The sequence below is a fragment of the Cynocephalus volans genome, chromosome 5 (genome assembly GCF_027409185.1).
Source record: "Cynocephalus volans isolate mCynVol1 chromosome 5, mCynVol1.pri, whole genome shotgun sequence".
In the NCBI taxonomy this organism is placed as follows: Eukaryota; Metazoa; Chordata; class Mammalia; order Dermoptera; family Cynocephalidae; genus Cynocephalus; species Cynocephalus volans.
Genome location: NC_084464.1, coordinates 75,980,727 through 76,003,669, shown reverse-complemented (window position 1 = coordinate 76,003,669; position 22,943 = coordinate 75,980,727). Strand labels below are relative to the sequence as shown.

General features: G+C 34.9%; 1 protein-coding gene across 1 annotated transcript in view; it reads right to left on the bottom strand.

The window, feature by feature from the left end:
• Positions 1 to 8,814: 8,814 nt before the first annotated feature.
• Positions 8,815 to 22,943, bottom strand: part of COL19A1 (collagen type XIX alpha 1 chain) — a 354,677-nt gene continuing 340,548 nt past the window's right edge. Inside the window, exons 48-50 of the mRNA XM_063098322.1 lie at positions 15,805 to 15,933; positions 9,109 to 9,186; positions 8,815 to 8,942 (exon numbers count right to left, since the gene is read on the bottom strand). Coding sequence (XP_062954392.1) covers positions 8,815 to 8,942; positions 9,109 to 9,186; positions 15,805 to 15,933 — 335 coding nt within the window. The remainder of the gene's footprint in view (positions 8,943 to 9,108; positions 9,187 to 15,804; positions 15,934 to 22,943) is intronic.

Below are 22,943 nucleotides of genomic sequence, written 5' to 3'. Positions count from 1 at the left end.
TTGCATGTTTTCTTATAAGTAATCATGTTCAATGAAAAGGAGTCACTGAGCTTATTTAGATACATTAAAAATTTTTAAATTATTGGTATTGTATGTTTATACTATCAGTACTTTTTTTCTACACAGAGAATTAAAAAGTCTTTACTATTCCATGAAGCATATTACCCTGTGACAGATGTTCTCTGTGTGTGTGTGTGTGTGTGTGTGTGTGTGTGTGTGTGTGTGTGTGTGTGTTAGGGTGTGGGGAGAGCTTCACGGACCTTTTTCAGATTCTAATAAAAGCAATGGACCATACCCCAGAAAAATGCACAAATACATATACATATATATTTTTGCATATTATTTCAGACATTTCATGGACTCTTTTAAATCTAGCCTTGTTTGGTTCCTAGGTTAAGAACCTTCATTCCAGTGGTTTGTTATCTCCCTCCTACTCAGAACTTCACTGCTGCAAAAATGATTTGTTTCACTATTATCAGCTTTATAAAGACAGGTCAGCTAAAGCACGGTATTCTTAACAATAAGATAGTTATTTCCTGACCACTCAACCACTTTATTACTATTATAATCACACTGGTTTGCTGTTTCATCAACATCTACTTGAACTATTAAAAGGATATAATGTACACATTTTACGTCACAGTGAATGTAAGTGACTAGTTGCAGGACAAAATAGTCAATATCTTCAGTTAGTTTATAGAACTCAATTCTCTCAAGTTAAGGGAGAGCAAGCCCTACAGGATTTTTTTCTTTTTATTTGCCAATTTTTTTTTTCAGTTTTTTAGATAATGTATTATATATGCATGTGGGGTACAAGGTTGATTTTCAGTGATTGTGTAGAATGTGTGGGGTTAGATCAGTACAGTTGGCTTATTCATCATCACGACGCACAATCATTCTTTCTGTTGTTGACCAGTTCCTCATCAGCCCCCTTCCCCCTTCCCCTCCCCTCCTCTTTTCACCTCTAGCTTAACAGGATTTTTGATGTCAATGTTTTTCTTGTGTGTACTTTCTATACATTTTGAAATTCTAGTCTCGGTTGTTTTGGTTAAATCAATCAATATGTAATCTGTATTTGGATTTTTAAAAAACTGCTTACAGCATCTACTTCTGTGCTTCTAGCATGAATTGTGCTTAAGATTCCAACTTGGCTACACAAATCAGTGTCATTTATACTGACTGAAAGGATATTCTTCCCCCATTTGGAAGATAAGTTTTGGAAGTGGAGGTATCTATTATAGCTCCCTAAAACAATCTTTATAAAAATAGCAAACTTTTTTAGGAGCTGTGACACATAGTCAAATAAATGTAAAGAAACAATCTTCATGAAAGTGCTTTTATTTTAACTGAAGTGACATAATTAAGTACAACAAAAGAAAAATTAGGTAATCAAATAAACATGTTTCTGAGTTCTACAGTATCACATTAGTAAGAAAATTAAAAAAAATAAAATTTCAAAGAAAAGTTCCCTCAACTGTTTTACAAACCTGATATATATAAATTCTGTACAACAAGCTCCACAGATACAGTAAGGAACATTGCAAATAACTACTAACAAATACATTATGCAAAACCAGCACATTCCAAATGGTGGGAACAATGCATTATAAATTTCAGTTAAGTGAAATAGTTTACGGAAGCAGTTGATAACCTGACTGAGAAACTGCAAAGAAAAGTGTCCAGCAAATTCTCTCTACGGGAGTTGATAAATATTGAATTAGACCAAGTATATCTCTCTACAAAATAGAAATTTGGAAATCCTCTTTGAGATATTTTAAGAAGTTGGATGAAGTGTCAACTAGAGCACTCGCCAAGAGAGGAACATGCAAATAAAGTTGGTTAGAAACTGGCATGTTAATGAAGAGCAAATGATTTCTCATTTATTTTCTATGGCAGCATGATATGGTTTCTTCACAAATATCTGACAGGTTGGCTAAGAACTATGAAAATCACTTCCCAGTCTGACTGAGCATCAAAATCCACTGGCATGGTTTTGGGTAATTGGCTTCTGTCTACCAGAAGAGTATGAATGAGTAGTTATATCAGGTTAGGTGATTGATTTGATTATTTATGGGTACTTTATATTTCAAGCTCACTAAACCAATATTGCTATTCTTAAACATCATTAGTAAAATCTGATTTATTTGCAACCTGAAATAAGCTTAATGTAAATCCCTGCTTTTGAAGATCACACACATCTGATGACATTATTTAATTTTTTGGCTATTATAGTATTTCTGAGGTACAAAATCTCTGAGCTTAAAAGTAAACCAACATAGGTGGAAAGTCACTAGAGATACATGAAATCATTACCAATATTAAGAAAATTACTTTTAAACATTTGCTGGTAGCCCTGGCAAAAGAAGTAAAAAAGCAGTATTGAGGAAATAAAAAATACTAGCAAACCAGTAATCTTGCTGTTTACAAATGGGCAATGGACATAAGTGATTTTAAATATCAATTTTTAAAAGAATATCTGTGTTCAATAAACATAGGTCAAGTCCTTTTTTCATACAGGAAAATAAATACCGTTCAATGGTGTACTTAGTTTTCTTAAGTGAACTTGTGACCTAAGACGTGATATTATTAAGTACATATAGCTCAGTAAATATTCAATCAAAATTGGCTAACTGTAATAATGTCTATCTATAAATGCACATGCTTAAATGCTCTTTAAACAATTGGCTAGAGTAAGTGTAACATTTAATAGATTTGGTTATTAGGAACAGGATGCTGACTGATAATTATTTTTTGTCATAATAAATGGCAATTTATGCTAACTTTCTTCTTAACATGCTTCTCATCTTGCTCTTGACTCCAAGTCACCCAAGAAAAACTGGAGAAACAACCAATGAGAGAAATTGTCCTTCTAACTTTCTTTTTGAGATTTATTTGAATTTGTCTTTAGCTTCCAAGTTGAAAATTTGTGTATGAAAAGACAACAATATTCCTTAGAAAGCACCTAGTTTATTTATCATAAAAGGATTTGAAGGTAAGAGTAGTTCAGAACTATGTAAGTCACTGCCCAATCTAGTAAACATAGAAATCCATTGCATGTATTGGTGTAATTTATTTCTGTTAAGAAAACATGCTATGTGTTTATTTATTGCCTATTGTCTTATCATTCATGATATGGGCTTATATTTATGAGAAAAGTAAATTGGGATATTTCTTATCTCACTCAGGGACCTCTCCAGCAATGGATCTCAAATGACTTTAGTGAGGCGATCACTTTGGGGAACAAAAGTCCCAAAGGATCGCTTGTTCTCTGACTTTTGTTTCTGCTTATAATTCTCACCTGAAATCATTAGCTTTTTATGAGCTGCCACAGAGATGGGTTATAAACTTCATTATTACAAGCCAAGCCATGATTCATGTGACAAATACAACTACATTTATCAGTACAGTATAAACATGAACCCTGCAACAGACCAATTACAGGTTCCCTGTGGGGCTCACCTTGACGTGAGAGCGCCTTTGGAGCATTTCTGTGGTTGAGACCTAACAGAATGGAACTGAGTGTGGAGCTTCAGCCACAAGAAGCGGTGAAGGCTCGATATGGCATTAATAACTGCAACTTAGAATTCCCTGAATTAGGGTCAAATCCTTTATTGCTGAGATAGGTGACAAGCTCACTATACATAATGAACGTATAGGAATCAAGGCCTCAAAGCACTATACCCATGTGGGATTTAGAATAACACTAGTGCCATTCCACTTAACATGAGTGAGTATATTGAATTAAACTTTAGTTTGATGAGGTAAGATAGAGAACAAACAAAATGGGAAAAAAACACATCCTAAATGTTATTTTAAAAATAAATGGTTCTAAAATGTGCCATAATATAATCTGAATTTAAATACATAAATACATTGAAAAATATTTATCCCTAAAATATACTTTAAATAATACAGCAAAATAAAAAGTTGTAAAATACCTTTACACCCATAAACGTATTATGGTTAAGCAACACACACACTTCTTATCAACTTAAAACTTGTTTAACTACCCTTAAGTTCAGTAAAACATCCTGCTTTGTTGGTATTCACTTTTGATAGATTCATGAAGCAAGCACCTTGAGTTGTACCATATATCACTCACTATTGGATCTGAACTTGAATTAGATTTAGATTTTCTTAGACAGCTTTGATCTTATAAACCTGTCTTATTTTTCAGGTAAATTTTTGCTGTGCTAGGTCTCCTTGTCTGAATGAGTTTTCTTTGTGTTCACCTAGTGTTTCATTTAATTTAACCAAACCGACCAGTTAGTCGGCCCAATTTTGTTGAGTAAAATGTTTGGATTATACCTCCAGCCACACCACACACTAAAAATGAAGACAACCGTTTGTCCTGTGTCCTGAGACTCCTAGCAGTTGAACAAATTTAATGTAATGAATGATTTACCAGTCAACTCATCATTGAATACAATTCAGTGGGCTAAGTCACTTTGAATATGTAGGCACAAAACATACAAATACATTTCTTTCTGTATCTCCTCTTCTTAAAAGCTGGCATAATCATTGTAAGCAAGGAGATGGTGTGAAAGGGGCATGCATTCCTCAACCCTAAAGTTTAAGAAACAACACTGGAAAACGATGATGGTAAACACTGTGTGTCTTAAGGAGGTGGATATGGACAAATGTGGAAAATAATTTATGAACAAGAGCGATGAACAAATCAGCAAAACTATTATGAGGATTCACTGAAACAAGTTCAGCATATCACTTAACCTAGAATTCTCAATCTCAAGGTATTATTACCAATGTTAGGAAAATAAGAGTGGTATTTTGAAAAACAGCGCTCCTAATCTTACTTTTGTAAATAGTGATATATTTCTAGAAAAATATAAACATTATATATATCTAATTGTAAAATTTTAAGTACCTTTAACAATATAGAGTTAGACATTGTGTAATTTTATAAATTGTCTAATTGTGATAATCTAATGCTTTTTATTTGTCTGCCAAACGAGAGTCTGTGTCCTGTCTGGAAGGTAGGATGGTAACTTAGATGTTTTCATATCAATCACTAAAATACGAGGGTAGTACGCAAAGTTCAGTCAATTTGCACATTAACTAGATATATAAGTATATATATATGTATCCTCTGAAGAAATAAAATTGAAACAGTCAGTAAATCAATGAGTATTGTGCCTGCTTCATAAAGATACTTAAAATTAGGAAAAAAATATAAATTAACAAAACAAATAAAACAAATTAACACAAAGTTATTTACAAAAGTTTTAAAAAAAAGTTCAAAGGCAAGGGTCTGATTTAGTTGTTCACTAAACTGTTCCTAGCCATGTATTTCTACGAGTCTGTTCAGTTTTTTTGAACAAATTGCTTTAAACACCATCTTGTGGACAGAAGGAGGTACATCAGGTTCTCAACAGATGAGAGAGACTGCAGAAAGCTTAACCTTATATAACTTTTAAAACATATTCATAAAAATTCCTTTATAAGCCAAGCATTAAATGGCAACTTTTACAAACAACATATCTTAAGATAATTACTTAAGCTCTATAAGTGACTAAAATTTTAAAGTTTCAATAATGCTATGACATACAGAAATAAGAATGTGGGGTTACTTTAAAGTCACTGACTGAATTACTTTAATCACAAGGTGAAAAATTCAAAAAGTTAAGACTGGCTGTGTTTCTGTTGTGGTTAGAAGTAATGGTTAATGTCTCCAGTTGGAAAGAACAATGAACAAACTCATGAATTATTCATTTTTTTTTCTTTAGATTCCAAAGGCTATAAATATTAATTGAAGTCATATCTTACTCTCTGCATAGAAAGACTTCTATCTGAAAGTATTAATTGGGCTTGGGACAAAAAGTAAGACTGGAATTCAAAAACACTTGTATATGGGAAACACAGTTTTGGTATTGTCATCATGGCCCATAATTATTTTGTATTAAACACTTATGTTGTCCGGAGTACAAACAAGAGATATTTCACAGAATCTGATAATTTTTCTCTCTTGCTGTTGACATTACTGGCATCTATGTGGAAGTAAACAAATGTTTTGGAATGAAACAAAATGGTTCAAGAGATTTGGCAACCACCAAGTTATTTAGAGGAAAATTTCCCACCCTACTTTAGGACCCAAATTATCCACTTTCTTTTTATTAGAGGAATTGGGCAACTGCCAAATCTCCACTTCATTTGGTGTTGTGTTAGCTGGACCCAGCATTTCTTGCTGCCCTTTGTTGCACAGTGGACAGAGCTGAAGCAAGGAAAAGTATTTGAGGGTAAATAATACATAGGGTAAAAGAGGCTTGAACCATGTGGATACCGTCCTGTTTCTCTAATTATGTCAGATTTAGTCATAAGTCACAGTTACAAAAAAATGAGCTTGAATCATTGTGACAGTTCTGCTCTGTAATATGCACCATATAACATATTACCCCCCCTTCTCAAATCACCTGAATAAATCCAAATACTTGAAACAAGAATAAACCACTCAAACGCTAACATAATTCGGCAAAAGAAAGATTCCTAACTATACAATTTGTAAGAAAGGATGCACGACATATTCTGTACAATGAAAATGAACAGAATTTATAAAATAAGAAAATAAATTGCATGTTTTTATGTATATGAAAGGATCAACTCAAAGAAAACAAAGAATACACTGATCACCATCAGCAAAGGAGTTCATGAAAACATTAAAATGATAAAACAAATATTTCTGAATTACCAAGGAGGCAAAAGGATAAACAACCTATTAAGTAACATGAAAAAATAATCTTTGAAACATAAGATGTTTAGCTTTATGACAAATTCAAGTAAATTAATATGATGGCAGGTAAGTTGTAAGCTTTCAGAAAATTCAACAAATTAAAAGCTCAAGATATACACATAGCACCAAATTTTAGATCTATGTACACTTTTTTTGGGATAAATTATCATTTTACTAAAAAAATACATATATCCCAATTATGTAAGTTTAAAACACAGCACCGTTATAGGTATTGCACAGGAAAGAAAATGAAGAAGAAAATCAATTCAAATTTAAAAACACTTAAATAAATAACCTTGGAAAATAAAATAAATAAACTTGGAATTGAAATGTACAGCATAATTCAGTATGAAATAACTAAAAGGCTGTATGTATGCACAGCCATGTAGACAGTACCTGACCAGCAGTTCATTCATCTAATATAAAAACCAGTTCAAATCATGGGTGCATTTGAACAAACCCTGCCTTAATTTAGGCACACTCCCCGGACATAACTCTGTTCACAGCTTTTTCCAATTTCAGAGGGCTCGTCTTTCTAAACTCATTTTTTCATTGACAGACCAAAGCAATCATCCTGTCCTGTTTAAACCAAATTGGAACCTGCACTGATCCTTGAAGAGGTGTGAACTCCTGTTTTCTGTGACAGGAAGGCTCTGATGGCATGTTTAGCATCCGTGGGATCCACAACCTAGATTTCAGCAACATCCTCATGCCCAATATTCTAGAAAATCAATTGTTTTCAACCACAATTTCTCAAAATAATGTACAGTGATGCAATAGAAATACTGTCCAGTAATTCAGTTGATGATCACTGTATTTTTGTTTCCTTTCAGAGGACATGGTTTTGCAGTGAGTGTTAACTTTTTGGTCTGAGTGCTAGTCACATATTTGGGCCCAGGGTTTTCCTTTGCTGATCTCCACCTCTTGCTGAAGCTTCTGGAGAAACATTCTCCTTAAGAGCTTTGAGTCTTAATATGCATTTGCTGACACCACACTTTCATCTTCTAGGGGAAGTGGGTTTCTTTTCCAGTTGCTACAATTAAATCCTTTGTTCTGATGGCCGGTTCTTCCTAAAGTCTGAGGTCAGAAGGATAATGGATACAGGGGCCCAAAGATCTTGCTAGGCCTTTTAAGTTCAAGAGTACCAATGACAGCTTGGTGTCTTCACCACCAAACACCTCCTAAGGAAAGGAGCTTTCTTTTTATCAAGTGAGAAACCTAGTAAAGGGACCAGAAATGGCTCGGCTTTTCTTGTGGAACTCTTATGCAATTGAAATTCACTCCTCCCTTTTCATGCAGTATGTATTCACACTGGTGGTGATTGCTTTGAATTGAGCTCATTATACAGAATTAACAAAATCATTTCAGTAATTGGCTATGGTGGGTTTTTGGGCTCCCTGAAAAAATAGTCTCCTGTGTTTTTTCCAAAGCATAAGTTATAAAGTGAAGTTCTTATTGCCTATCTATTTTTCTGAATAAGTAGGATAGTTGTAGGATGGTATAAGAATTCTTAAGTTATAAAAAGTAGTCAAAAATCATTCTATAGGAGCAATGCACTATATAAAAAAAAGTTGACAAAATTTTTAGCAATGATAGCAAATTTAAACAACAAGGAAACTTCAAGATAAGCCTGAAACTTAAAAATTCAGGAATCAAAGGCCAACCACATGTCGATGAGTCTACAAAATGTACATCATCATCAGTCTACTAAAACATAAGATGTAATTTCCTCTTGAAGAAGAACTAATGATAAAATTTGCTTGCATATTTCATATAAAACTCTGAATAAAAATTATAGAAATGGTAAAACAAAACTTATGGAATGAATTTGGAAAAAATCTAAAAATGCTGATTTGCAATTACTATAGGAGTAGGATTCAAATTGTTGCTTTTAATGTCTGGCCTATACCAAAGGAAAAAAAGAAAAGAAAAAAAAAGAAAGAAAAGAAAAAGGGGGAAAAAAAGAAAAGAAAAGAAAAGCAGCCCACATATCATGAGAGTCTGACAGTATTAAGATTGCTCCAACAGCAAGGAGGTATCACCAGGAGCCAAATCTTCCTCAGATGTGTTCATTTCCCACCTGTCCGTTGCTGGGCATGAGACACAGGATAGAGGCAGTCTTCTGGGTTACATCTTCCACTGGGTCCTGGGGGGCCCTGAGGCCCTGGGGCACCGGGTGAGCCTGGCAAACCCAGAGCTAATGAAATAAAAGACCCTATCAGAATGCAGATCACATATGGCCCTCCCACCCTCCATCCAACAAACATGAATCATTCATCTTGATATACAAGGGCCACAGGGGAGAAGGTATTATTCCTTTTCTTAGAGGCTTGCTTGTATTGTGAAGATAGTATCACTAATACCTGAAGTCCCAGGAAGACCCGGACTACCTGGCAGCCCAATACCAGGTTCACCTCTTTCTCCCTTCTGTCCTCGGTAGCCTGAAGGAGAGAAAAGAGAGACATAAAAATGAGTGTCTTATGGCAACGCAGCACGTACAAGAACCGTTTTCTAAGTCTATGATGTTTTTGTTTTTCCTTCAGTTAACATAAATAGTATATTAGCTATTTGTTTTTCATTAACCACATATTAAACATAAATCAAGTAGATTTAGTACAATAATGCAATTGAGACAGGATGGGACCAGGCCTGTGAACCACACTGACTCCATTTTCCCTGCAGGAGACATTTTGCTACAAGGTAGCTTACTTTACTACTCCTTGGACATGGGTTCTGCAGATCTTATGATTATCCCTTGGCCCTGGTAAAAATAACTAAAGAAAAATCAGTTGTTCTTGCAGAAACAAATAGGAAGGAAATGGTATTTGCTGAGCTACAAAACCCCCAGTCCCAAGGCTTGTTAAAGTGTAACTGCTACTTTTGTTTAAACCGTATCATTATGTAACCATTCTTTCTTTTCCCATAACTGTACAGATTAAGTTACAGATTAACATTAAGACCCCTTTAGGAGGTACATGCAAGATGCTCCTGGAACCCTCCTCCCTTGCAACCACTGTGAAAATACCAGAAATCATCAAAGCAAGATGCTGACATCAATTAAGGAACTGCTTACCTTTAAAAACCTTTCCCCAACTTTCCTTGGAGAGACAGCTTCTCTATTGCTGCTCCCTTTGCATAAGCTTTCCTTCTTTTAATAAAGCATTATTTGCTCAACACACTATTGGGTTCATTGCTTATTTCTATAATATTGTGACCCAAGAACCTGGTTCAGTATCACAACAAGGATCTTAAAAATATGCAACTACTATGAAAAGTTCCAACACATCAAACTCCTGATAGTGAAATTTCTGGCACTGAAAATGATCCCTTAATAACTCATATCAATCATTCACATCTTTTTTCAAACAGCTATGACAAGTGTGTGACTCCTCTTCAATAGGAATTCTGACTAGAGGCTAGGTACAGGATAAATAAAAGAAGTGTATTGAAAGAATCCTGCTTAATATGAGGACAAAATAATATGATAAAAATCTGACCTTTATCCACGAATTGGAAGGAAAGGAACAAACAATTCATGATTTCAATAAATGACAGTGAGAATATGTGTGAGTTAACTCATCTCAAGAGTCAGGTATTTGTTCAAATTATTGACTATAACAATATTATATCCTTTCAAAGTAAAGTGTAAACAGCAACCGCGTGTTTTAATGTGGCAGTTTATAACTCCAAAAGACCAGGAGCTTCAACAATGCAAGAAAATAAGAGGAGATTGAGGGATTTTCCCACATGTACTTCATCAACTGAAGATAATTCAGCCAAAATGAATTAGACCTAATTTATGTGTACATTTTAAGATAAAATGATTCTGCCTCTTGAATATGCTTGTTGTTGCCTGAGCTAGAATATTACAGAGCAATTTGTGCCCTCGGAAACTCTTATTTCTGCTTTCAAAAAGCATAAAACAATTTTATCTTTGTTTTACATATTGGAATCCATGTAATACTCTATTTGAAGAAAAAGTTTTGTGCTATAAGAGTTTCACAGTGATGGTAAATAGAGTTTTCATTTCCAACCTTTTCATACTTAAATGGCAGCTTAAAGATTGCCCCTGGTCCCAAATGAACAGAGCAGTCATGTGGAATCATAGACACACAGCAAAGATATAAATAAAACAGCATCTCAGTAGAAAACAGTAGGCCCTAACATAGTTGTGCCTTTTCATGAAGGTATATTACTACAGCAGAACATTACAGGAGGAGAAAATTTAATGCTTCCTGTGGACAGTATGTGTGATAAATTATTTCCCATTATTGTTGAGAATTAGATATCAGTTTTAGGGTTACCAACCTCAGTTTTGTCTTGGCCATACAGTGTACGCATTATGTCCAAAAAACATTAGACATGTAATCACCACATAGTTATTTATTTGCTTTGGAGGTGTAACCTGACCACAAATATGAAAATAGTGGAAAAAAGGATATGTGTTAAGGAAATATTTTGAAGTACATATTGGAAATACTTCTACCAGGAAGACTTCACACACTTTTATCTGAAAACTATGTTAAAGACATTCAAAACAAAAGGTGATAGATATTCAAATTTAAAATATTTTCAGGATATCTTTGATATTAATGACTTTCATTGAACATATGTGAACAACAAGGAAAAATGTTTATACTTAGGGTCAAAAACATCCTTCTAAATCCATTATTTAAAATAACATTTATTAGCCAAGTCTCACCATTACAGACAGATTGTTAAGTAGGCCCTCAAGCTATTTCAGTAAATACTTAAGATCATAGGTTAAAAAAATGAGGAACAATGAAAAATAACTAAAGATATATGAACTTTGGGTTAACAGGACTGTAACACAATTCCAAATGAAGACTATATCTGCTAAACTCTACATATTTAATTTATTTAAATTCAATTCTCAGATTTTAATGTAATACCAAAATATATTATTCCACATGATTTCAGTGTATATGGTATCACAAAACGAGAAACAATAACTAGTCTATTTGTATAATGAGGTAATATTTACCCTTCTCCTGTCAAATGTAACAATTTCTTTATACAAATTTCTCAGTTCATTAGGTTAATAACTACCTGTTATTAATAGATAAAGCTGTTGAATTGCACAAACAGAGAAGAGCTTCCTACTCTTGAATATCCAAATAAGGTCTCAAGCTCATTCATTATGAAAGCTGCCATAAAGCCATAAGGTCTTATTTTATAATTGCTTCATAACAAAACTTCAGATAGGAATGCTAACAAAGTCAAGGACAACTTTTCCCATTTCTAGAATTAAGCTTTTCACTCCTTTAGGGTAGGCCTCTTTAAATTTGAAAAAGGCTGGTCTATCTGCAAACAGACATGTATTTCCATAGACTATAAGTATACAGGATGACAGTTTGAAATCACTGTAGCTTATTCAGGAAAACAGAAATAAAACAACAGCAGTGTCCTAATCTAAGAACTAATTTTGATGAATCAGTCATTGATGAAACTTGGTGCTTGGTGTAGTTTTTCAGGAGGTAAACTGTATTTACTGCCAGTAGAGAGATTTGAGTTTCAACTCCAGAGATTTAGTTCTAAAGTTGTAAATATGTGTATCTATATGCATACTGGACAAATGAGGCCAGAAAAGTGGTGCTATTGGCATTTTGGGAGGAACGGTTCTTCATATGGGGGTCCTGCTCCATGCCTTACAAGTTGTTTGGTCTCCCTGGTTCTGGTCCACTAACTGGCAGCAGTACCCTTCAGTCATTCTGACCCACACGCACATGCCCTCCCATTTCCACCGGCCCCTGCTGCTAACAAATGCACAAGGTCAAGTCTATATCAGTCACATGAACTACCCTATGGGTCACTAGCTTACAAATAACAGGTTTTCCTTTTTTTATAAACCAGTAACAGCTAAACTTCAAAAGTTCAAAAGCAAGAACCTCCCCCAACACTGTCCCAACACTGTCCTTTTAAAACTGACAGAGGTCACACAGGATGGATGTTCTCTGTTTTTCCCTGGACTAACCCTACATGTGGGGTTCTTTCTGAAATGAATGGGGCTTTCAAGTGTGGCATCTATTCCTCAGGGTTTCACAGAGATGGAGAATCAGCTCCGTTTGCAAAAAGTTTAAATGAAGTTCTTTCTCATAAAACTCACCCAAGAGGATAAAGTCTGATAGGAAAATTTCCCTCTCCTATTTATGTAGGGGGAGCTATATAAGCTGCATCCTACTTCTTGGGGCTTCCTTGATCCCCATGTGGCAATTATCACTCACCCCTGAGCACCAGCAATGAGGTCCTGTGCTGCAGACCAGAGATGGGAAGGAAGAACACAAAGGAAAGTTCTCTTATGTACAGTGGGAAGGTGACAATCAGAACCCCATGGAATGGCTAAAATTTAAAATGTCCTAGGGATGCTTTTGAATTTGAGAGACATCTACTATCACCCGCGTGAGAATTTAGGAAAAATGCAAGCGAGACGACCCAACATGGAATCATGAAGGTCTCTATCCTCACTTTAGGAAGAAGAGGATGCCAAGAGCAGATCCACAGGTTTTCGTTACCAGAATCTTGGAACTGCCTTTTCAGTGTGGATTGTGTACATCTAGCAGTCTCATATCAATTTTCTCATTGCTTTCTACATGCCTCCTGCTTCTCAGAATAAGCACAGGAAACAACAAGACCACTTTAAGTTTTCGGGCTTCCCTAAAGATGATAATAAAAGACTCATCCCATATTTCAAATCACACCACTTCATTTTAAATGAAATGGATTTCTTTCCTGACAAACACTGAGAAAACCATGTCTCTTTTAGAAATTTCAGGAGAGTCATAGTCAAACAGAATTAACAAATGAGCAGAATACGCTGCATCATTCCCAGCAGCCACATCTCCTTTCCCTTTCTGTGTGACATTTCTCACTTCGACCCTTTCTCATGCCCAATTGTGCTGTGTCACAAAGAGGACTAACTCAGCCAACAGCATCTGAGGTTCTGATGGTCACTAAGGTAGCCATTTTATATGCATTACGTTCTATCTTTTTTGAAAAAACTTTTAAATTGAGCAGAGCAAATCTTTGAAGTTACATGCGTAACTTCATCTTCTCAGCACTTTGTACCTATTGATCTACCAGAGAAAAACCCTTCAATTCCTGTTGTCTCCTGGACAGACACTAAAAATCAAATGGCAGCCCCTTGTTTTCTTTTCTTTCTTTTTTTTTTTTTTTTGCGGGGGGTGGGGTGGGATTTCTCTGTGCCTTTAGACAGTATTATCAGTACAGCATGACTATAGGCAAATATTTCTTAAAAACGAATCTTATTTTTTCAAGTTTTATTTTTCTGCTGCAGTTCTGGCAAATTTAACAAATATTGAAAAGTTGGTACCATGCAAAGATTAAGGACACAATTTCTAAGTTCTAGTCAAGATATGTCTGTTGTCAGAAACCCTATCATGGGACAAAAGTTTTGTCAATTTCAGTAAACCTTGGTTTATAAAAAATTGGAAATCATATGGGGAAATCTTCCAAATTTAAGAATTTCATTCAAAAGCCCTATCAGGAGTAGAAGTAGTCTATAATATCTTCTAGGCAGAACAGCTGATAAAATCCATAGAAATTGTTTGCAAAAGGGAGAGTTAATGGACTGGTGCATAGAGGTCTTATTTCGAAAAGCTTTATTACTTCTGTTGACTTAGAATTGTCTCTGACTGAGAGCCTTCTATGGGCCTTCCCCACACCTGTGAGGGGGCCCAGAGCCAGATGTTTGTGTGGAACAGGTGACTACAGTTCCAGAGCTGTTTTCTCTGATCATTTCAATTTTCCACTCTTCTTGTGTTCTCCGACTGGTAGTGTTTGAAGCATCTGTCCAAAGTGTACACACAGGAGGCTACACCTGCGTCTACTCTTTTTTCTTTCCTTCAACTGTCTGCCAAACTTTCCTATGATCTAAGAGAAAGGTCAAATATACTATTTAGTTTAAGAAATCTAGGGTGATTTTACTGTTGTTGTTTTACCCTGGGCTAGCTAAACCAAAGGATGTGTCAATCATGATCATAGTGAGGATCTCAGCAGACCACTGTAATTGGGGACTGAACAGTTGTTGCTTTTTTCAGAAGAGGGAGAGAGCATTAATCACCTTGAGAAATTTCCTACAGAAAACAAGGCTCAATTTTACAGAATAGCAGTAGGAAGGAAAATGAACTGATGACAGAAAAACAATCCCCTCCACATATAGTATTTTGGCTTGTATTCCTATATAATTTTGGTGTTAACGTCCACTTTTCTCCTTTGTACAAGCTTATGTCAAGGAGGGCACTTGAACTCCTCCACGGGAGTGCATGAAAAGCAGATTCCCTGGTCTTATCTTTCATGGTGTGTACTCACTGGATTTAATATTTCCTTGTCAGGGTTGTGAATCTTCTCAGCCTGGGCCTATTAGGCCACTTTGCTGATTGCTAACTATATTTCTAGAAAATAGCCTGGCCAGATTAATTTAGTTAAGATCTATTTAAGATCAGGTTTCTTAAGCTGTCATCACCAGAACAAAATTTTTGCCAATATAAGTTTGCTTTTAAAAACTTTAGAAATGATATGAGGAATTCTTTAAAGATCAGAAGTTACCAATCACAGGCTGTATTAGAAGCAGAAGGATTCTGAAATTCTCAAAATATATTTTAGACCCAAATGACTATTTGTAGTAGCATCTCCTAAGACTCTTTCCTCAGTTTCTATAAGATACTTAGATGATGGATCTTATTGTCTAACTTACACCAAAAGGAAGACATAAAAAGCACTCTAAGATTGCTAGATAATAATAATACAAAAGCACACATTATTGCTGTTATTGTTATAATAACCATTATTATGAAAATATATTTAGAGTACCAGGTAATCATCAGTCAGTTTTAAATTTTAAGTAGCAATTGAGTAGCAATTGTTACTAACATCTGCTTCTAGAATATCAAATATTAACAAGATATTCTATATAAAATTATTTTTTAATTTTATATATAAATACTGATAGTTACAAATACTGACAGTTAAGTACTGACAGTTAAAAAACTTATAAACAAATATTATCTTTGAAGACTTACCTTGAGGTCCAGGGTCTCCTGGTGGCCCAGGTAACCCATCCTTTCCTGGTGGACCAGGCCTCCCATGAGCTTGAGCAGCCAACATTGCTGCTGGTAGCTTGAGCTGGGATAGGAACACTGCCATCCTCTCTTCATTTATGAAGAGAAAAATAATATATCATGTTATGGAAATTTTTTCATGTCAAAATTAAAAAAAAAATTTACATGAAATTAAACAAGAAAAGATTTAGTTTTCAATTTAAGCACATCTAATTTACCAACCAGTCTGACTGTTGGGCTTTTTTGATTAGACAAATAAAATTGCACAAAGTTGTTTGATTATAGATGCAGACCAGCTGTGTCACTCAGAGGGTCTCAGCATTTTCAGTGCTTCTGAGATGTAGCTGTCTAGTGGACAGAACACTATCCTACAATCTAATTAAACTCTAGTAGTGACTTGAGGAGAGAATTAGGTTCACACTACAAATTGGTTTCAATAATAAGTTTAAACCACTTTGCAGCAATGTTGTGAATGTATGTGTGGTGATTTAAAATATGTTCACAAATTCTTTGACACTCCCAAAGTTGGGGCTTAATTCCCCTATTTTTGAGTGAGGTCTGGACTTACTTTTTCATTTCTAATGTATAGAAAAAGAGCAGAATTGACAGTGTGCAACTAGAGAGACTTAAAAGACACTGTTGCTTCCGAGTTGCTCTCTTGTAGATTGTTCACTCATGCAGATTGCCGGCTGCCATGGAGTGAGAATATTCAAGGCCACGTGGGAAGAAATGGATGTCAACAGCCCCCAGCCATGTGAATGAACTTGGAAGCAGATCAGCCAGCTCCAGTCCAGCCTTCAAATAACTGCAGCCCTGAGTGACATTCTGCCTGCAACTTCATTGTAGACCCTGAACCAGAACCACACAACTTAGCCAGACCTCAAGTCCCTGACCCATAAAAAAATGTGCATTAATAAATGTTTGTTGTTTTAAGCCACTTAAGTTTAGAGGTATTTTTTAATGCAGCAATAGGTAACTCATGGAGTATGTATAACATGTGTTGTCCTTGAACAAAATTGTATTAATAGATTTATTGAATAGATGGTTATTGGCTCTATATTCACTATGTTTTCACTGTTTAAACTCAATAGTGGGCAAATATCATGCTTTGTCAACAACCGATTTTTACATTTTAAAGAAAATGTCTTCTTATACACCCTTCACATTATTCATTTTTTTCTTGCTGGATTTCCAGTTAGTGAGTTATCCAGGTTTTAGTAGGAAGGATGTCTAATTTGGCCAGAAAAAAAAAGTTCAGTGTTGGTACAGATGAGTATCCTCTCTCTGAACTCCTATTGTAGACAGCATGAAAAGAACAAAAAAGCTTCTATGCATTTCTGTAAACCCGATGAAAACACTGAAGCGAAAAACACACAAGTTATAGAAAATTGATAAATTATCCAGGACATTTTAAAATGTTGATAAATAAAACAAAATCTTTGTAAGCATTGAGCCATGAACCTTCGTGAATTTAATACTTCCTAAAGAAGCAATGATGTCTGCTCAAGGAATATATTATTGTCATTCGCCCTTTTATTCATTCGCCAAACTGCCTGGAGCCTAACACTGTTCATCTGGGTCCTAAAGAAAGTATTGAGGGAGGAAAGAAAGGATTAATTAAAAGTGATTCCTCAAGGTCAGCTCAGTCATTAGGCCAGGAAAGTACCTTCATAGCTGGAATAATAGCATGCAACTATTAATAGTTTACTTCAAGACATTAATAAGTTACCATGCTTTTAGATGAAAGTGAGTGTACATTGTAGAAAGTTGGAATATTAATAACTCATGAAATTTAAAGGATCTGGAAAATGAGGAATTTCAAAGAACGTAAATATGAAAATACAGGTAAGAATTTTCACTCTAAAGTAAATTTTTAAACAATATATTTTATGAACTAAATTAGTTAAATATTTTATACTTTTTGCATTTAAGTGCTCTTGTTTAGAAATCATTGAGAGATTATGATTTAAATAAGAGCTATTATCCATGTTTTTATAAAGTCTGTATACTATAAGACTATCTGCTCATATGCTTTAATGGACTAGAAATAGTATGACATCATAGAGAAAGAAGCTGTTATACAATATAATTACAAAATATTCCTTCTCAGAATTACTTTTTTTGAATAATCACTCTAGGATTACAGTTTTGAATTCTTGGTTATTAATGCTACCCAAGTGTTGTTCAGTTAAATCATACCTCTAAAGCATGTTCAATATATTACTCCTATATGGAATTAATTTTGATAAACTCATTAATTCATTCAAGGTCCATTATAAATACAACCTATCGCTGGATTCTTTATTTAAATTTGCTTGATTTGTTTACATTTTGTATATCTCATATTTAAAAAATCTAATATATAAATGACTAGGTTTTAAATAGAGAACTGGAGGAGGGAATATTCTTGCTATGACAAAAAAAATTAACCACACTGTTTTCTTTTTTTTTCTTTTCACATAATTTCTTCAAAAAACAAATTCTCTTAGTCATTCAAATGATCCCATTTATAAAATGAACACAAATTTTTCAAGGAAACATGTAGCGTGTAGTAGGAAATAATTTTTTAATGTAAAAAATTCAGCCTGGGTTTGGGCCAGACAATTCTTTCAAAAAAGTTTCTTACTGATGAAATTAGTGTTTATTTTATAAGACCAAATGACAGCAACACACTAGAAAGTACACTTGTCACTTAGAAAGAACAAAGGGCAAATTATAATGACCTTGTAAGGAGTTACTTCAGTTTTCTCCAGTCTTTTCACTCAATTCAGTTCATTTAGTTGAACAGGAAAGGCATGTTTCACTTAAAGGGATATATATGCTTTATTAATTTTTTATGAAGAGTAAATTACTTCTGAGTAAAACCTGTTTTCATGTGGGCTTTTAATAAAAAAAATTATTTAAAAACAATGAAGGCCCTTACACTATTTAAGAAAGTAGAATTATTAAGGGAAAAGCCTCAACTGATGTGGAGCATTAGCTATAATTACGCAAAGAGTAATCACCCTACACTCACATTCTTAAGTAGCAAAGCAAGCAGAATGGAAACACAGCACAACATCCACAGGATAGGAGCCTCTGGCGGGAGACTGAACAATGATGGGGAACCGATGGGGACTGATGGATGCTGGTTCACATGGGCAATGTTGCCTCACCTGCCTTCCAGTCAAGTGTTACTGCCTGACTATCTACCTGGGACATGGTTGGTTGATGTTAATACATTTTATTCCAGTAACTTAATAGATAAATATGTAATTAATATACAATTATAGTTTTGTGAATCTTCTTGAATATAAATGTAATATCTTTTTCATTTACATTTCATTTTTCTTTTACATTTTTGAATATAGATGTAATATTTTAAAAATTATATTTAATATTAAGTATAATTTACTATTAAACTATAAATTGGATGTTTTAGAATAAATATTAAATTCAATGATCACAGTTGGAAACTTTGCTTAATATTTGTTGTTTTGCACTTTAAAAAGATATATATTTCAGTACAATTTTTCTTAATTTGGAACTTCTCTTTGAATACCTTCAGTATCTAAATATGAATGTTCACAGTACTATTTCTCCCTCTTTATTGTATAAATTGAATTTAAATGTACTTTGCTTTTACTAATTTTAGTGAAACAGAAAATTATTTTAAATAATTGCTTCTAGCTGTAAATTATCTAGCTTTAAGATATGCTTAGAAATAGTAATTTAGCATAAGGGTAATTACCTCTCCTGAACCTTACTGTAATGCTCTATAATTTAAAATGATATGCTTCCAAGCATCCAAATGAATTGCAAAGGCATGTATTTTTAATTGACTTTCCTTTGTTTTCAAGGATCTTTAGTCAATTAAACTGTTTTTAGCTATGCTTTCTAATGAGGCAGGAAATTAAAGAGTTCAGATACAAGCATACATAAACCAAACATACATATTGCATCTGCCAGGGCAAAACCACAGCAGTCATTCTAACAAATGAGACCAAGGCTTGGCTTCCTTGTAGAATGGGCTCATTAATATAATATAGACATTATTATTAGTGTGATCATAAACTACATTATTCTGAGAAGAAAGGGACATTCAAATGTCATCTGGCCCATGTCTACCTTCTATTTGACAGATAGAATTGTAAATATTTTCAAAGACAGAAATTTATCTTTTCTTCCTAATGCCTATTCAAATGTTTAATTGTCCATTTTCTTGGTATAACTTCAACTTATTTTGTTTTGTTACTTCATTATGGAAACAGTAGTTAATGAGTATTTTCCTTGGAAAATCAATCATATACTCGATAGTATAGTTACCTCTTAGCCTTCAGGTTAAATAACTTTTACTCACAGGTTTGGTAATTTGTTTTGTAAATCACTTTCTGGTTTGATTATTCTGGGGCTTTTCCATGTTTCTTGAACAAGTAAACCAAAGTCATACACAGTTCTGTCCTAAGGGGCAAGGATATCAGAAGAGTAATTTCTTATGATATCTTAATATTTTTTTCTAGTTCCATTTTAACTGTTAATTCAATAGCATCATTTGGTAGATTCACATCAACTTTGTTGTTCATCATGACCCAAAGGTTGTTTCTATTACATTTATCTCTGGGACAATCTTTTGCCACCTTTGTAAGCATGCTGCTTTGAAACGTTATTATGGGGAAAGATGGTGAATTGCACACATGCATCTGCTTTAACTACCGCCTGAATTCCTGCAAAATAATAGTAAGATATCTTTAAAAGCATAAAACTACAAGAATGGGGAGAAAATAAGAGGAGGCAATAGCAACAAAATTTTGGAAACTGAGAACCAGATGGCGGAGTGATATATAACTTAGAAGACTCAAAAAAAGAAAAAAAAAATCAAACTATTACACTGCAAGCTGAGAAATAACCTGATTTAAAACACATAATCCTCAAGAGGCTCAGGAATTGGCAGTACAAGTTCCATCTGGAAGTTGGGGGTGAAAGAAGGGAACTAAAATAACAATTGGTTGACAGCCTATTTAAGAAGAAGTCTTAGAAATCCCTCGCTCTACACTAAAAGCTGTCCAGCTGCCCCTCCCCAATCACAGCAAAAGACTGAAGGTTTATTATCTGCAACAAGTTAATAGACTGGGCACCCCAGACTCCATTGAGACTCATAGTTTCATACTGAAAACAAGGCAAATAAATGAACATTTTCATTCTCAATGCTGAGCTGACAGACAAGCAGGAACTGGAAGTGTCAGCACTGGGGAATCTGACCAGACTAAGAGGAAAGACTTGAAGGCAATGAAATTGAGGGTCCTTCACTTAAAAAATCCAGCTAGACTACCCTACAGTGAAGCTCGCGGTTGGCAAGCCCCAGCATTCACTCACAACTTTCAGTCAGTTTTTAGAACCTGCTCTTGTGCATCAGGAGACAACCAAGAATTACTGGACACTGAGGAAATATAAACTGAACAATAGAGTCCCAAACAAAGAAACAGAAAAGAGCAAATTGGAAGAATCAGAAACTATGCTGTAGAAGACATTTAAAAAAATTATCTATATCTAGATCTCCGATGATGTATATTTATCAGATGTATATTTATCGGATGATGTATAAATATATAAATATTTATATTTACAACCTTGAAACAAGAGAACAGGATAATATATACTCACACACATTCATATATATGCATATAAAACATATGTATAAATATTGGAGAAAGCATAGGTAAAAGAATTCCCTGAGCACGTAAATCTGGAGGCAGAGATATTGTTTAGGGATTCTTAGCCTTAACCTTCCTATTCTCTTGCAGTTGCAGGGGTGGCCTTCTTGGTCCCAAGTTTCTCAAGAACCAAGAGAATCAGGTGTTTGTACATGTTCCTATGTAGGTTGATAAATTCTTTCTACATGTTGATGTAAATCCTTAAGTTTAATAAGATAGTGTCATAGCAACAATTAAACTTTTCAGATCTGGCAAGACTCTAATATGTGTGGGCAGTCTTACTGGCAGCTACAAAGCCCTCATAAAGCCAAAAGATGCTAAGCTGAGTCACACAAATGGCATCTGACCTACCCTGTGTGGTTACTTTGCTTGAAAAAGGACTTAGCTTGTTAGCCAATAAAATCAGGAATTAAATCTAATTTTGGAATGGATGTATGTTTGTGCATTGAGATCCACTTGGAACCTGGACTTGGGGTCAGTAGAAAGACACTTGCTTGAACCATAGTTAGATTTAGGAAGGGGCATCAGGATGCTGAAGGAGGGCTTGGTGGCCTGGGGAATAGCCCAAAGTGTGAGATCTATGGGGTGTTGTGTCAGTGGGGTCACCTGGGAAGGCCCAAAGGAGGTTGAAAAGCCCCATGAGGAGAGCTCAAGTTTTGGGTCCTGGTGTAGGGTTTTACTAGGAGCTCCCATCTGGACACCAGGGATGATAAAATGGAGGAGAAAGGTCTCCCAAAGACTCCCTTGAGCCCCCGCTGATAGCCCATGACTTGCTGAGCAGAGAGAATCGCTCATGAGGCTGGAGATGAGCAGGGGTGAGTGGAGCAGAGGTAAGCATTAGCTGTCATTGACACAGTCTCCTGTGAAAGTGCGACAGAAAAGGGAGGCAGAAGGGGGCTCCTTAACTGTAGCATGGACCTCTCCCTTGCTACTTAACTGTAACTGTTTTAACATGTGAAAATTAATCTTTGCTTTTAGAGAAAAAAGCTTTCTAAAAAAGGGAACTGTGACCTCAGAGCTCTATAATTTGTGAAAATGGAGTTTTTCTTTTTTTGTAAATGGTGTTCAGAAGCCATGGAAAAGGTGTCTTCTAAGTGGAAAATTAAATGGACTGAATTGAAATGATCTTGGGACACATTAACTTAAGTGCTAAACAACTAAATTCTGGACTTCAGTTACAATTTTGTTTAGGAGAAGATAGCTTTGCTGGACTGGTGTCAGTAGAGATAAAAAGAGAGGGATATTGCATATGGAGTCTCAGAGTCTAGAAGTTTCAGGAAAAAATTTTCTTTTTGGTCACTTTACAATATTGTCTTGAGGCTAAGACATCAGTGGCTACTAAGGAAGCATTGGCTCTTGGGGGGCACAGCCACTCACCTGGGGCCTAGCCAGGTGAAAAGATACTCAGAG